This window comes from Sturnus vulgaris, chromosome 19 (genome assembly GCF_052056855.1).
Source record: "Sturnus vulgaris isolate bStuVul1 chromosome 19, bStuVul1.hap1, whole genome shotgun sequence".
In the NCBI taxonomy this organism is placed as follows: Eukaryota; Metazoa; Chordata; class Aves; order Passeriformes; family Sturnidae; genus Sturnus; species Sturnus vulgaris.
In genome coordinates, this window is record NC_142261.1 from 7,327,427 (window position 1) to 7,344,145 (window position 16,719).

The 16,719-nt window shown below is 42.2% G+C and overlaps 1 protein-coding gene across 11 annotated transcripts in view; it reads left to right on the forward strand.

Moving 5' to 3' along the window:
* The window catches only part of ARVCF (ARVCF delta catenin family member), a 245,977-nt gene that overhangs the window by 192,347 nt on the left and 36,911 nt on the right, over positions 1-16,719 (forward strand). For 10 of the 11 annotated variants that reach the window (XM_088176225.1, XM_088176232.1, XM_088176227.1 and 7 more), the window contains 4 exons: positions 2,737-2,854; positions 4,099-4,270; positions 6,488-6,505; positions 10,901-10,972. In XM_088176225.1, the coding sequence (XP_088032351.1) occupies positions 2,737-2,854; positions 4,099-4,270; positions 6,488-6,505; positions 10,901-10,972 (380 nt within the window). The remainder of the gene's footprint in view (positions 1-2,736; positions 2,855-4,098; positions 4,271-6,487; positions 6,506-10,900; positions 10,973-16,719) is intronic. The other variant, XM_088176231.1, reaches the window with a different exon arrangement.

Here is a 16,719-nt window from a genome sequence, read left to right on the forward strand (position 1 = left end):
CCCAGTGCAGATGTGAAAAGGGAAGAGATTTTTCCTGACTCCTGTCAGTGGAGTGCACTATCAGGTTGATTATTCCACGGCAGTTTCTGTCCTTTTTCATGACCAGTGCCAGCAGTAGCTCTCCTGTCCATGTCATCCCTTTTGTTTTCATGCTCCCACCCCTCCTGAAGACCCAAGATGAATTTGATCAATGACTACCAGGTGATGCTTTTCAAGGAAGTTGGATGATGGAGTCTTAATTCACGGCAGAAATGCAACTGGCATTTTCCTGGGTTGCATGGACTTGTGACGGTGGCTCCGGATCATGGAAACAAATCCTGGCAGCACTTCTGGGATTGCCAGATGAGAACTTAGTCAAAGCATACTGTCATCGTTTTTGTAGGGCCCACCTTAGCTTAGAGCTTAGAAGTGTCTGGCACGGGTCTGAAATGCAAACATTTCCGTGGGGAGGTTTGGGAGATCTTCACTGCCTTTTGCAGTGGTGGAGCAGACTCGTGACCTGTCTGGACTGCTGGGACCAGAGTGGGAGCTGAGCTCCCCCATAGGTCTGGGGTGCAGCTACAGACAAGGAAATGGGGTTTGTTCTTCCGTGGTATTTAAATCCCAAGGGCTGCAAGAAGCTCATTACCCAAGGAGGGAGGACTAACAAAATCCCAAGAGCTGGGTATTTATAGAGCAGATGTTTCTGCATGAGGTGCTCATAAGGATACATTTTGTGATGTGCTAGTTAAAACATTAAAACTGCAAAGTTTGATGTCTGGATAACTTAGTCATAGCATTAATTAGGTATTAACTTGATCCTGCAGAGTTTTCATGCTTATTTATGTGTGATGTATGTGGGAATTTTTTCTCGAGGCATTAATTTTCAGTAAATTTTTCTATAGTTGAAGAGACAGTGATATCAGCAGGCCACACTCTTACTGATACAATATTATAATACATTTTTCAATCATAACCGTATCAATGTCTGCCTTGATATTAGCCCCAGTACAGATGAAGAAGTAAGAAAGCAGGAGACACAGTACTGTGCCAATGTAAAACAAATGTGGTGCAAATGTGGTAGCACAAATGAACCAGAGAAAAATCTCTTCAGAGTGGGCCATAGGGCAAGGAAGGTGTGAAGGTTGAGCTGTTCTGCCTTCAGTCTGCAAGTGTTGCTTATGAATTCTAAAACTCTGAGACTTAATGAGGGGATAAAAAATGAGATACACAGCTCCAGATAAGACCATTTATAGTGCATTTCTGTCACCCTGAAGCTTAATAAGTAGTGTTCCACATTAATAGATGTGCTTGAAGGTGGAGCTGCTATCACTTGCTGTTACAACTCCTGAAAGGTATCTCAGAGAATTTGAATTCTAATTTCAGTTTCATAAAGACCTAGCATTAAATTCACATTTGTGTTTTTGATACAAAAGGATTAGTACAACTGGAGATGGGGAAAGCAGCATGTAGAATTCTCTTCCATCTATCCTGTGGAATCATTTTAATACTCACTTCACCTGCCTCTTATCACTCATTGCTGGAGGTGAAGCTGTTAGGATTTGACGAAAGCATTCGTTTATCTGTGCATTTCATTTGTGTTCTTAATTGAAAGTTAATGTGCTGTTACAGCAACCAGCTCACAATTAAGTGCCTTCAGATTCTGAGAGGTCCTTGAGAAAATGTGGGTTTTCCTAGCTATGCAATTAACACAGCAGCCTGCCCAGATGACCAGGACACGGGAGGGGATCATGATTGATTTGTTAATTACTTGGAGATTGGCAGTCCCTCTAGTTAAAAGCCAAAACTGACTGCATGATCCTGATAACAGAAGGTAATGATGGTGTCCTGAGCTTTTGAGAGGTAACCTTACACGGCTTTGTGGGATTCAAAGACCTGACAGGTTGTCTGTGTTATTGTCAAAATTACTGTGTTTCAGCTTTGGGAAGAGCTTCCATACAGGTTTGGTCAGTGAGCACTAATAAGAATAATTTTCCCCCTGAAGAAGGGGGTGGGGGGGAAGGTGGCATTTGGAAAATTAACGTGAATTTTATTTATTTATTGGGTAATGGCAGATGGAAGCTTATTCAAAGCTGGGAATATGAGTTTGTGCTCACTGGATGAGTGAGGCCAAGTTCAAAGGTCCCCCTGACAGTTTCTGCAGTCATTGATAAGTGTAACTTTCAGCAGCTCCAAGTAGCTTCCATTCTGTCTCACTGCTTCTACCTGTGCCATTCTCTTGTGCAGTGTTTTGAGAAATTCAAAGCCATGTAAAGTGTCGTCCTTCCCTTACTAAAGGTGACTTATCCAGACTTTGTGCTGAATCTGCTGCAGCTTTTTCAATTTCTGTGGCCATGATACTGCTGAGCAATCTTGTGACTTGGGATGTTTTTCTTAAGGTGGGGAAGGTATCTTTCAGTTTGGAACTGTGAGTTTGGAAATTAAATTTTTGGTTTGCATACTCTTTGCTCTGTAGACTCCAGCCTGGTTTAAGGTGAGTCCTTGGACTTGCCAGCAAAGCAGAGAAAGTGTTTGTGGGCATCTCTGGGATTGTGTTCCACGTTTTGTTCGGGCTCAGAGTTGCAGATGTGCATTGCCCATACTTTACTGAGATGTAGTAGGTTTGTCAGTCTACTTGGCCTCCTAATTTTTCATCCAAGGTGATGAGTTCTTAATAATTGTAGTATAAATCAATGCACCTTGAACTTTATAGTCAAGGTTACAGGGCTAAATTTTCTTTCAATTCTCTCCTGTCAGGAATGTAAGTTCAGATGGAGCAGAGGCACGGAGAAGACTGAGAGAGTGTGATGGCCTGGTGGATGCCCTCCTTCATGCTTTGCAGTCTGCAGTTGGCAAGAAGGACACGGACAATAAGGTGAATTTGAGTATTAAAATATAGAGGCTGTTTGTGTTAATTTATGCTGAAGTGTTGCACTGGGGTACAACTTCTGTTTGCTGGTATCAGAAGAGGATTATGCTTGCCTCAGAAAATAAAGTAATTATCTTGCTCTCATCTCTGGTATCTGTGATATTGCTGGTGGGGTATCAGCAGGATGCTGCTGTGTTTCCCTATGTGGCTGATAGGAGCAAAGGCTGGTCGCTAAGAGAGGTGGGGAGAGCAGTCCTTTATTTTCAGTGACATTATTGCTATTGTTCTACGTTACTTAATTGGCATTTGTAAGTGCAGTCTCCAAATCAGAATTGAGTCCCATTTGCACAAAGCAGCAAAGGAGTCAGTTCCCATTTTAAAGACTCTATTCAGCACCATCTCTGAAGACTGAAGTGCTTAGACATTAAGAAGTGTCTTCAGACCTGCAGCACTTTCTCTGTGCCTTTTTTTTTTTGGTGCAGATTTTATTAATCTGTTTTTATCATCATCTCATCCCATGGCACTTAAAAGTGTATTTATATGCATGAGGAATAGCATAACTTTAACCTGTTTAAAAGAAGAGCATACTATTTCTTTATAACACCAGAAGGCTTGTAAAGCATCGTTATTTTATTCTGAGTCTCACCATGTGATGGCCTGAACAAGGGGGTTACAAAGCCCTGTTACTTAATCAGGTAATTTTGAAAGTGGATTTTGTAACCACCTGGTGGTTTCCATTGCAACCTACAGAGCCTTGCTCTTGTCAGAGCCCGATGTGCTGTGGATTAGCTATTACTGCAGGACAACGTGTGTTCGCATTGAAATCCTCACAAGGCCCAGGTTTTGACCCAGAGAAGATTTAATAAAATGGGCCCCTTGGAGATTGTAAATGTTGGAAGAACGAGAGAGAAACTTGGATTAAAATAAGATCCTTATATGATCATTTTCTGCTGTGTGTTTGATCTTTTGGTGAATTGTATTCTTTATGTAAGATCAAGTGGTATTTTTGATTAGAGAGTTTTCATTTTGAATGGGTACTATTTATAAAGCACTTCACTTTTGGAAAAATAAAACGGGGTTTAGAAGAAGAATGAACTTTAGTTTAAGGGTCTTTACTTAATCTTCTTGAGAGCTGCATGGTCTTCCTGGGACAGGTGGCCTTCTTTTTTCAGTTTCCCCCTCTGTACCATACAATGGTCTGCAGGTAAGAGGGTGCAGTGCTTTGCATAACACAAATTTCTCTGTAACAGTCTGTGGAGAACTGTGTGTGCATCATGCGGAACCTTTCCTACCATGTCCACAAAGAGGTCCCTGGAGCTGATAAGTACCAAGAACTAGATGCTGGTCAGACTACAGGCACAGGAGGCTCCCAGAAGAAGAAGAAAGATGATGCTGGTTGTTTTGGTGGAAAAAAAGCTAAAGGTAATGGATTTGGGGGTTATGTTGCTGTGTAGTCCTGCTCTTGCAAGCACATTCATTGTGCTCGTTCAGGATGATGCAGTTTGTGGAATGTTTGCAGTGTTCTGGCATGTGTTTTATCTCCCATGTTGCATCACTCTTGGATGTTTAGGATTCTTTTTTCCACAATTGCTATAATTTTGTTTGGCTTTAAACAGGAGTGCTGCGTGCTGACAGGTGACACTCTGCTGTTGGAAAAAGGTGGATGTGCTCTGCCTCTGCTCTGCCTTGCTGTGTTCTTGCATCTGTCACATCTCTGCTCAGTCCCCTTGCCTGGCTGTGTAGCATGTGTGCCCTTCTCAGGAAGCCAGGCCAGCATGGATCCATCCATCCATCCATCCCCGTGCATGGCACTCTGCCTGTGCATCTTCCATGCCTCCAGACTCTCATACTTGAAAACAAACTAAAAGCCTCCCCTCCCACTCAGCTGAAACATACAACCTCCCAATTCAGTCACTATTTCAGTAATTTAAATTGCAAACACAATTTTGTAGCTTTTAATTGTCAGTCACTTTTAGACCTGTTCTCTCCTCTGGGGTATGAGTGTTGCAGAGGAGTTTCATTATAAGAGAGGATTAATAGTCTCAGTAACCCCTCTTCCATGTTTCCTTTACAAAGAGACACTCAAATTATATTCGTTTTCTTTGTTGTTTTAGAGAAATGACTATTCTAGATTAATTCAGAGATAATTAATTCCATTTTCTATCTAGGCTTCATTCTCCTCATTCATGTGTACACATATCCTGGCTTATTATTTATAGCCAGGTACAAGGAAGGGTTTTGCCCCTAAAGAGCTGATATGGAGTCGTTTGAACTTGATGGACTGTGTGCTGCACGCTACTCTTTGATCTGACCTGCACAAGTTATTAAAATATTATGTGTTTCCATATGTGTTAGGGAAGTCATCACAGTGTGAACTTACTTCTGCAGACTAGTCTGTCATCAACTACATTTAAACTGTTTAAAATAAAAAATTGATGGGAATCTTCTAAAGACTGAGGGAAAAACTAAAGCAATGTTTCTTCCTGGCTGGCCAGCCTGTTCTCACAGGGAGTGACTGAAGCTGCAGTGTGATACCCTCTGGAAACCTTGCACCTGTGCTGGCTCGATCCTGTTCCCTGCCACCTGCAGTCCATGGTGTTGCTTTGCTGGAGAGCAGCACAGTCAGTGGAAACACTTTTAGCCATAAAAGCTCTGAATGCCCTGTGGGAGGAGGGTGTTGTGCTGAGGGAGACCTGTTCTCATCCCCTCGATGGCAGTGGCCAGGAGCACTCCCAGGTGTCCCACACCAGGTTCTGCCTGGGCCCACCTAGAGATACTGTCCTGGGGCTGGGCACCCAGGTACATTCTGCTCATCAGCTGAAGCACCAGGTCACGTCTGTCTGGACAAGTTGGTCTCAAAATAACCTGATGGGGATGAGCCTATGGATTGCAGCAAGCAGTGCAGGCACTCAGTGACAGCTTGAGTTTGGCTCTGTGTGTTGGGCAGGAAATGACAATATATTTTAATGGTTTTTTTCCACCTTTTCGCCGTGCTCTTTTGCAAGTGTGCTGTTCCCCAGAGGGAAATCAACTGGTGATAATGCTGAGCTCACAGCTCGTATGATGTAGATCAGAAGAATAGAGGGTCTCAGATGACTGTTGTGCTTTAAAAATAAAAGTTAAAATCCATTCATAAATGTGCTTTTAAAATGATAAAGAGAAGCTCCCTTGTCTTGCTGTTAAATTTATGTGGATACTGATCTGAACCTACTTAAATTTTCTCAGTCTAGAACTTCAAAGTTTGTCTATCCTCTCCTTTCTTGTTCATTTAATCTCGCAGTGTTTCCATGTTTATTTTATTTTATTTCATTGGTCATTGATCACAGCATTTTAAACACCTCTGCAAAGGGCTAGTCATCCTTCTGTCCCCTCAGTTCTGTGAGCACCTTATCATTTAATAAACTGAGAAAGAAAAGGAAAAAAAAGCTGTGCAAAGAAAGACCGGGAGTTTTTAGCAGGAACAAAAGGGAGAAAGTGAAATACCTTGGTTTGGTTTTTTAATCGATGAAAGTTCTGTAGTCTTGTAATACTCAGGTTTTGAACCTGTTCTGTGAAATTCTGCCTCTTTGTGACTGTTCCTTTGTATTTTCTTCATCCTGTAAATTTTTGTTTTCCTTTTGCTGCTTTTCTGGTAATTAGAGGAGTGGTTCAATCAAGGTGAGTCTGCAATACTTTATTTTCATCATCACCATAACATGCTTTGTTCGGCTTTCACATGCAAGGCTAAGAGCTGAGATCAAGGTGTGGTTCATCCACCTTCTCCTCTGCTGCCCCAGCACATCCTCCTGTTCATTTCAGCAGACATGGAAAAATCCTCTGAGAGAGCTTCTGCTGTTTGGTCTTTCCAAACCGCAAATGGGAAATACAAGGATTTATTCAGTCTTGTGTAAGTGCAGTAGGGAAATTGCTGTGGAGCTGGCCTGCAGGAACACCCCAGAGAGGGTTGTGTCACCAGCCCTGTCAGATGGAGACTCTGCTGGCTGCTCTGGGGAGTGGAAGGAGCTGTGAGCCACAGCAGCTTGGGTTGTATTCTCAGGGGTGCTTGGTACTTTTTCTGCTTGGGCACGTCTGGGCTGCTGCAGCTGTTACTGGCACTCACAGGAGCTGGATGAAGCTGCCCCAGTACCTGTCTCCAGGGATAGGCTTCAGTTTCTCATCCTAGCACAAAAAGTAAAATTGTGCCTGGAAGACACAGGTCTGAGGCTAAAAGCTTCCCTCACCTGGGAAGTTGATGGGCTGTGGGTGCCTGTGAGACTCCTTTACTGAGACTGATGGGAGGTGAAGGAGCATTTTTCACGTTGTGACACTTGCTTCACATCATGGGTTCTGGAGGGTTGGGCCAAAGCAGAAATGTTAGAGAGGGGAAAAAAACAGTCAATTAAAATCTAATTGCTCCACCCAACAAATGGTGCTGAGTAGTGTTCTGCAGGATGCTGATTTTGGGCTGTGAGTGGTGAGGCAGTGGAGAATGGACTTGTTGGCAGGACAGAGCTCAGCCCTTGGTTTCTGTCACTCCTTTGTGGCCAGCTCAGTGGCTGTATTAATGAGCACTGGGGAGGATAAGGTGGTATTGCTGCGAAGAAGCACTTTCCCTTAGACCTTTATTTCAACCAGAAAGAAAGCATTTGGGAATTAATCCTTCAGCAGAAATGGTCTGGCTGCACCATGGTTTGACTGTCTGGTAAAGCAAAACTACATTTGCAGAAGATCAACAACAACAGTGGTTAATAACGCTGGGTCACACTTCAGAGTCTGTGCAGAGTTTTTGACAGATGGAAAATGCTGAAGGTCATGTTTTGGTTGTTTCTTACATAATGAAAAGTAGCATGGGGGGGAGAGGGGAGGAATTTTAATCCCTTTGTTTCAGAGACTGTGAATTGTGTCTTGCACAAGCAAGTCTTATGTCAGGCAGTTTTCCCAAACCAGAGTGCTGTGCCAATCCTACAGCCAGGTCTCATAAAACAGGCCTGTCAGTAGGCATGTTCAAGACTGTCTCTTGGCAAAGTTTGGAGCTATGTTTCTCATCCAACAGCATTGGCTTTTCTCTGACACACCTCAGGCAGGAAAACCTGGAGAGCCTGGACATGGGTGGAAATAGAAATGTCCAAAAACAGATCTTAATTTTCTCTCCTACTGCAAGTGCAGTTTGTGCTGTGGTTTCAGCATCCCTGTGGTGCACAACCTGATAGTGAAGATCCAGGAAGCAGCAGTGGTGTGCTCCATGCTGCATGGGTTGTGTGTGTTCACATCCCTGCTGTGAACAAATGCACAGGCTCGAGGGACAGAGCAGGGTGTTCAGAGCTACAGAATCTGGCAGTGCTGCCAAATGATTTTCTCATGTTATCAGGGGTGCATGGGGGTGCCTGAGAGGGTTTTAATCAGTAGACTCTTGAATTGCTAAATGTGGTCACCTTTTTAGAAACTCCAATATTTGTGAAAATCAAATGGCAAAAATAGCTGCTGGGCCTCAGATTGGAACGTTTGTTTTCTGGGTGGATTTGTTTTGGAGTGTTCTTGCAGCTTGCTCACCTTGTCTCTGTCAGAAAGCTCTGGAAATGTAGGTGCTTGGGGTGTTTCCAAACTAAATCCATTTGATTAAGCAAGTAATTTGTAGAGCTGAAATCCCCTTGGTCAGAGTTCTATGTTCTGTACTGCTGCCATTGGCAAGCAGCTGGCAGCTTCTGCTTTGAACAGACAGGCTTTGGCCTGCGAGATGGGAGGGCTGAGACACAAACCAGCAGAGGCTCCTCCAGACCAGCCAGTGTTTGCTGCCTGGCCCAGAAATGGAGAGACAGCAACTGAGGAGGCCAGAGCACAGGTGGAGGGTGCTGTCTTTATGAGAGATGGGTCAGTAAATAGGCATCTGCTTTGGCATTCCCAGCTCAAAAGTGGCAGCCAGCACTGCACTCCTGGACAATTCCTCCTTAACAAGTTGTGCACAGACACAGTGCTTGCTAAACATGCCACTGGGAAGAAGGGAACTCTTACTGTGCCATCTCAATTCTGCAGGGCTGATAGAAGTGCCAAACCAACCTTTAAATTACAGAGAATTTTTGAAATGACTAGTTGAGTCAAGTAAGGTCTGGCTCTCTGAGAACATGTTCTGAGGTTTAAACTATCAAATGGCAGAGACATGAAATTCAGGGTCATGTGGAAAAACAGTTTGTCCTACTTGTAGATAAGATGGAGTCACATTTATTGGTCTGCTTTAAGTCTGTAATCTTTTCTACACTGACTTCCTTCCTTGAATGCTTTTTTCCTTTTAGTTCTGTCTGCCCTGCTTTTTCCTGTCAATGCCCTTAGGGTCAACAAGGGTTTGCAGCCAGTAACTGGGTTCAGCTGCCATTATGAAATGCAAAGTCCTTTGGTGATGTACAGCACTTTTTCTTTCTTGTATTTGATTCCCCAAGCAATGTGTTGCTCCTTTCATAGAGCAAAAAATTGATGGAAGGCTGCAAAGTGCCACTGATTCCTGTCCTTTCTTTAGAAAAGATGCCTTTAAAGGAGTGCAGTGGTACCTGGCTGCATGGCCTTTTGGCAGCTTAAATGGACTTTTACATACTTTAGTTAAGGAAATTATTTCAGATAGGCAGAACTTCTGGTGCATGTTTTGTTTTGCACAGCAGTTGAAGCTGGCTGTTATTTTGTGTTGGCATTTCAGAAGAAAAGGGTGTGATTCCATCCCCTCCCAAAGAAAGGGAGAGGATGGAATACTACCTTGAGGGGAGTTTCTCTCTTAAAGTTATTCCAAAATATTCACAATGGTATTTAAAAGCTCTGTTTGTTCTCTGTAAAGTACTGAGTAAATTTATCCTTTTGTCAAGAGGAAAGGTAGAGTGACCCATTGAATTCACTGTGCATGTACCAACCCCCTGCTGTAACTAGGCAGGGACTGGCCTTTCCCATCTCCTGACCTGTTGGCAGTCAAGACTCAGACTAATCTCTTCATTACATTTTCAAGGACCATTTTCCTGTTTGCTTTTAAGCAGCCTGATTGGTGGAACTTCCAGCCCTTTCTGTAAAACCTCCATTAGCAGCCTGGTAGTCTCTGTGCAGAAGCCACTTCTGGAAGCTTAAATTGCGTTGTCTGAATTCATCCCCTCACACCTGCCTTCCCTGCTCTGGAGGGAGAGGGACTAAATAACTTGATATTTTTACCCCTCAGAATAATTTGGGAAAACTAAATTATACACTGCTGTCCTCAGAAGCCATGCAGATTCTTGCACTGCCTTCCAAATCTCTCTCTCTCTGCTGCCAGTATTCCTCTGATGGCAAAGCTCCTGCTTATCCCACAGCATCCATGCTTACCCAGGGCAGTGTGTCTCCTTGGAAGCATGGAAACTAACCCTTCCTTCCCCACGTGTTTACATAACCTTGAATTCTCAGCCTAACTAAAAGTGCAGGTTTTGTTCTGTTTTATATAAAGGTTGTATAAATTAAAGCTGATGTAATAACGTGACACTGTTTCTTAGCAAAAGTATGGCATTATTTCCATTAGCTTCTAATAAATAGCAAAGATGACATTTTGGTGGTTGAAGGGCAATTCAAGGTTAAGTTGTTGGCTGCTGTCTATACAATATATTAAATCTAGGTCTTCCTGCCTGGCTGTTGCATTGAGAATAGAGGCTGCAAAGCAAAGCTGTTGTTTTTTTGCTATGCTGCTGAGCTTTTGCTTGAGCTAAGCTTCGGGTCAAAATTCCTCTGTGAAAACAAGTAAACACTGGGCTTCTGAGGGAGGGGCACAGCTTTGCCAAGAAGGGAAATGGCACAATTTTATAAGGTTTAAAGCACTCCTAAGACTCTCTGAAACGCTAGTGCTAAGCATGTTTGCAGATCAACCTGAAAGCAGCACGGATGTTTGTCCCTAAGTTTGCTCATGCTAAAACCACAGCTGTGCAGCTGGACTGCAAGCCAGGTACATACAATTATGGGTAGCAGTCTGTGATTTATATTCTGGGTCTGTATCTTCTCCCATCTTTTAGATGCACATGGCAGTAACTTACCTGTCAGTATACTGACAGTCTTCTCCATCTGTTGTCTTTTTTTGCACAGGAAAGAAGAATGGAGATTTGGACAGGAATTTTGATACACTTGATTTGCCTAAGCGGTCTGAAGCAGCAAAAGGTAATGCTAATGTTTGTGCTTTTGGAAATAACAAGTAGCTTGGGAGCTGGAGACTCTTAAAGGGACTTGAGACATGAGCATATCAGGCTGATCTCTTTCTGTTGTAGTCATTTAATTGAAATAATGGATATATCTGTGTGCATGCTCTTATCTAGTGTTGAATACTGCATACGAATTTTTATCTAAGACTGCTGAATTGGTGGAATCTTGTAGAAGCCTGTCTGATTTGGTGTTAGGTGATTGTAACTCCAGAGAGGAGTGAGTGCAAGCTCTGCTCTACAGCTCCTCTTGCAACCCACCTGCACCAGACCTGCCTGTAAGGAGTTGTGAGATGCACTTGGTGAGGGTACTTGGCACTAACCCCTTTCCCTTCCCTGGCATCTCTGTCATTCTTTAGTGTTCTGTGGAATTGGGTGACAGCAGGGATTTAGGATTTTTGCCTTTACTGATAGTCTGCCTTCCCCTGAACACAGCATTCCTCCCTGTCTGTAGTCAACAGTACGTGTAGTTTTCCAAAATCCAGGAGGTTCACGGAAAGATTTTTGTGCATTGTGCTTTTGTATTTCGGCTCTGGCAGAGATGGGGTCTTTCACAATCTGCCTTCCCTTCTTGCATGCATGGTGCTTTTTTAAATTGGAGATTAGGAGGTGATTTGGGATTTTGTCAGAATTCTTAGAGCAGTGGACGATGTTCTGAGACTTGCCTGGGTTTTGATTTGAAGTGTGTGCAATGTCTCTGTAAAGATCCAGCCATTGTCATGGCAACTGCTGCGGTGCCACCCTGTCAACCTCACCTTAATGAGCTCTGAATACCCAGAACTACCTGAGTATTCCTCAGAAGAAAAATTCTAAACTCTTCCCGTATCACATAGAGAATTTTGGAGAGTATAAAAAGACAGTCTGACTCGGTGGAGAGACCCATGGACTTGGGATACCTGAATTACGCTTTTTAGTGACCTTGGTCCATTCCACTTACTTGTGCTTCAGTTTCTTTGCTGTTTAACTGAGAGCAACAACAGATACCATATCTGAGATCCTTAGAGATGTGCTGATAGGCAGTAATGGTGTAATAATTATACACACATAGTGCTGCACTCACTTAAATTCACAGTGAAACTCTGATTAGTGATATGCAAACTAATCCTAATACATAGAGAATCTAATCTGTTTACAGACACCCTTTATCGTGCCTGTAGTTTCTAGTCTCATGTCTAAACGCTGATTTTCTTTTGGTGCATTATTGCACAAGAGCTACTGTATCTTGTGAAATAATGCAAGATAGTAATGAATCTCTCAGCTGTAGCACCATCTTATTTAGAGAGCTGCAGGAAACTTCTAAGCAGCCTTCCCTGGCTGCCATCAGTTCAGACTGGGAGCTGATTACAGTGCAGAGCAAGGAGACACCTTTAGGAAGCAGGAAAAGAAAGGAATGCAAAATATAGCAAAGATTCAGCGTTTGCATTCCTTTATAAATGCAATTGGAATGTAGGTGCCACTAAAGGGAAAAGATGGAAATCAAGAGTTTTGTGCAAGGAAATGTGTCTTGCATAGCTTTCATTAGAATAAGATTAAAATCTTCCATGTGGCTCTGTTAATGGTAGAAGTGATGTGCAGATCTGATGGGAGATGTATCTGTCTCTGAGCTTACACAGCTTGTTATCATATTCAATTGTTAGAAGTCTCACACTCTTGAAGAGGTTGTTTGATAATTTTGAGATACCCCCATTTAATCAAAGTCAAATAGATTACATATCTCATGCAAGATAAGGTCAGGAGATTAATCCCACAGCATTTTGAAAGAAGCACTTTGACATGAAAAAAGGCCTGAGTAGCTATTGACTTGAGTGCTAAGAGTAAAACACCAAGACAGTGATGCATTTTTATTCACTTTTTTGCTGGTAGTTTCCTGCCAAGCATCTCATTTACTTGAGAATTCCTGGATCCTAAAGGTTCTAACAAGGTTGCTTGAACTTTAAATTGCTCAGTAAAATAAAGAAAATAGAATTGAAGGTTTCAAACCCTTAAGAGCTCTGGTCATATCTCTTTCATAGAATATAATTGGCTCTGATGAGATCAGCTCTCAGCTGAGGCAGAACCTCGTTACCAAGATGGAGAAATCATGCAAGTTTTAATGATCAAAAGCATTCAGATTGAGTGACGTGATGAAGTGCTATTTCAAAAATCAACAATTATAGATTAATCTCTTTCATGTATTATTAAAGCCCTATTAAAGTATGTTTTCAGCTGGAGTCTTTGTGGCAAATGAAACTGCAGTAATAAGATTTGTTCATGCAATGCAGCAAATAAGCATTGTGGTAGTTAAAAAATATTGGGATGTAGTGTTTAGATAACTGTAATCTTATAGTCAGCATCGATGGAGCTTATCTGGTGGATCTAAAGATGTGGTTTCAAAAACTTGACATCATGATTTCCCTACGAGATACTCCCAGGTATGACCACTGAGCTTAATTGAGGGTATGCTTGTGATCACTTGAAAACCCATTGACTAGTAGCAGCAAACTAGTTCAGACCCATTTTCCATCAGCTCTGGAAAATTAATTTTGATTTCAAATTACTTTAATGGCAGGAATCTCTGCCTGTCCTGCAGTGAAACATCATAAGACCAGAAACTTCCATCGATTGTGGGTAGGTACTGGCTGGTGTCTGAGAAGGATGCAGAGGTTTCTCAATCCTTCAGAACATCTTTCCTGCTGGTACAACATCTTAGGGGTATCTTCATATCCTGAACAATCCACAGGGTCCTGTGAGTTGTAACCTAGTTTAAATGATAGTATTTCACTTTTCCCACCATGGAGTTTGTTTGTTCTGATGAGGAATGAACGAAGGAAGGCAGTTTTCTTTTTCAGAGTGATGAACTAGAGTCTCTTCCTGATGGCTCCTGGTTTTTTAATGGGAATCAGGTTTTGCTGCAGCACGTCATTTGAGCAGCCCTGAAACCATTTCTAAGCCTTTAATAATTTTATGTGCTAGGCATTCTGGCAGGGGAAAGCTTCCAGTGCAGGGTTGTTATCTGTGGTAAACTGGATAATGTCAGACGGGAGAACTTGCAGTGCTTTCAGAAGCTGTCTCATCTGATATTAAAAAATAAACGTATATGCCCTGGCAGTGTCCAGAGTGCTGCTGTCCTCGTGAGGAAAGATTGTGAAAGAGAAGCTTCTTGTTTCCTCTTTGTTGAAAGGAGCTTATTTTTTTCCTGACAGTCAAAGAGAGAGAGCATAAATTTTGGGGGAAAGTGATATGAGTTTGAATAGAGAAGGGAACAGCACTGACAAGAAATTATGAATGCTGTCCTCGGAACCTTGCTAAATTTAGGACTTTCAAAAATTGCTGCTTCTGTGAGGGATGGGGGGAAAGTCTTAGTGAAATCCCTTCCCCAGTCTAAAGTAGGTCAGTGGTAGTGGTGCTGGCTGCCTCCTCTGCAGCGTGTTCTCTTCTGCACTACCACAGCACTGATTCCTCCTGTGTGCACATTAAACACACAGCCTAGTACAACTCCGGTGCTTTGTTCAGACTCCTTAATTTTTGAGCAGGAATAGTGGCAGGAGGCTCAGGCACTGGGGGAAGATGAGGATTAATCATATCTGTGCAGGGGAAGGCAGTGTCTCAGATGGCACTACCTCTGCAATAAGGTTTTCTGAGCAGAATCAGGATTGATGTGTGTCAGTCCCCCAAAGATGTTACAGGGGTTATAACATTTAACCCTCCTGTGTGAAGGTGTTGGACTGTCCACCTCTGTTCCTCAGTGCTGGAATATGGGAGGAGAAAGTCCAGAAGAGCAGAACAGTTTTTTTAATATGGAATCAGCGCTAGGTTATTCCTAATTAAATCCAGACTTCTGTGCTGTCTGGTTTAAGCAAATCTCATGGTTTGTTGTTTATGTGCACATACATCTGAGGGCAGAACAGTGTCTGCTCTGTGGAGCTTTGGGTGTTGAAGTTCAGCTCTCATTTCAGTTTATCTCATTAGGGAGTTGAAAGTCTTCAGCCGTACATAAGGAGACGTGCAGGTACATTTCAGCCTGGTGGATAAGCTGGCTAATTTTCTCCTTTGAAGCAGTTATTAAATTCCTTATTAATTTCTCTTTTCCTTTTTGATTACTTAAGTTTAGTTCCATTTTTTGGGGAACATAAGCTTATGAGAGAGTTGTGCTGAAATACTGAACTAATGTTAAAAATGCTTGTAATTGAAGAAGTCTGTTTTGTTGCAGTGGGGATGTCACAAAAAAGCTGAATTTATCTGAAAGCTTAGCTTTGTGTGTACACTTACCCTGGTCAGCAGCCTATGTAGGCAGGGAATGAGATTTTGGATGAACTTGTCAGCAGGTGAATTTCTTCTTCTCCATTATCTGAAATCCTCAGTCACTTTCCATGTAGTTTCATGCTGATGATAGATTTTCTATTCCAGGAGGTGAGTGCTTAAATTCCCTTATAAATCTTTGTATTACTGCTCCAGGAAATTAGACTTCCTGGCACTGTCAAGGTAATGACTTTAACTTAGTAGATTACAAAAGTACCAGCAATTCGTCTTCAGCTAAAGGCAACATGTAGTGGAAGGAGAGAGAAACTTCACTTTACTCTGGCTTTAGTTTGTAATTAAGATTGGCTGCAGTTCGCATTTCACTGCTGCTTTAATTTACTTTCTTTAAATCTTTACAAGTTGACTCAAGCACTCACCTGCCCTTTCCAGCTCCCTTCCATCATTAATTTTGATTGTTGTATTGTGAATAAGTGAGTAGAACTGATTGATTAATGGCACCATCCACACCCCTCGTGTGCCTGCTGGTGGAAGTTCAGGGACTGGGAAGATCTCCTCCGTGAGAGCAAGTAACATGTTCTTGTATTAACATCTTTTGAGCATTTTATGCACGTTATTGAGAATTCTGATCAGAATTATTAAGTATCTCTTATTTCTGTTGCTTTCCTAAGTCGAGTATTCATTTTGGTCCCATGTGTTTTTCATAATTTACAAAGCAGTGAAAGGTTTCTCATCTGTCTTCCAGTGCTCTGAGTCAGAGAAAATTTATTGCCTTGAATAGGAAAATTCCCATATGGAGCCTGCCCTTGCCAAACTTTTTCTAATCTGGTACCTTTAAATTCCCATTATTTTTTCCGAATATTTTCAAAAAATTCAAAGCAGGCACCTGTGGATTTTTCCTTTCTTGTGTACACACTCTTTCCACAACTGGCTGCTAATTGTTCTGGAATCCTCTGACTTTTTTGTCATGATCTTCTCTGACTCTTATGTTCAGTATTCCTGTTTGTTCAGAGCTGGTGGAAATGTGCATGAATTGCTCCCTGGCCTGCTGAGCTGTGCTCTACAGGTGGAAGCTTTTTTGTGATCTTTATGGATCTGTTAAATTTGAATATATAGAACATAAATTTTAAGTTCAGGGTTGAAAGTGAAGGCTTTGAAAAATCATATTGGGAGATGCAGTTGGAATTTGGAGGTCCAGGAGTACCGTTCTGTCTCTGCCACTAATTCTTTTCACTTGGTAATGCAATTCTGTCCTACAATATTCTTACTTTGGAGACTGTAAGGAAACAAATGTTTTTCTGGGAGAAGTACTAAATGATATGACTGAAACCCTGTACAGTAACTGTGTACAGCAGTGCTGCTGAGACCTACAGCTGTGGGGAGTTGAGTTATTCCACAAAATCATGCGAGAGGAATTTGAGACGGTTACAGGACCAGCTCTGGTGTTATCTGTCTGCTCAGGAATGCGAGAAC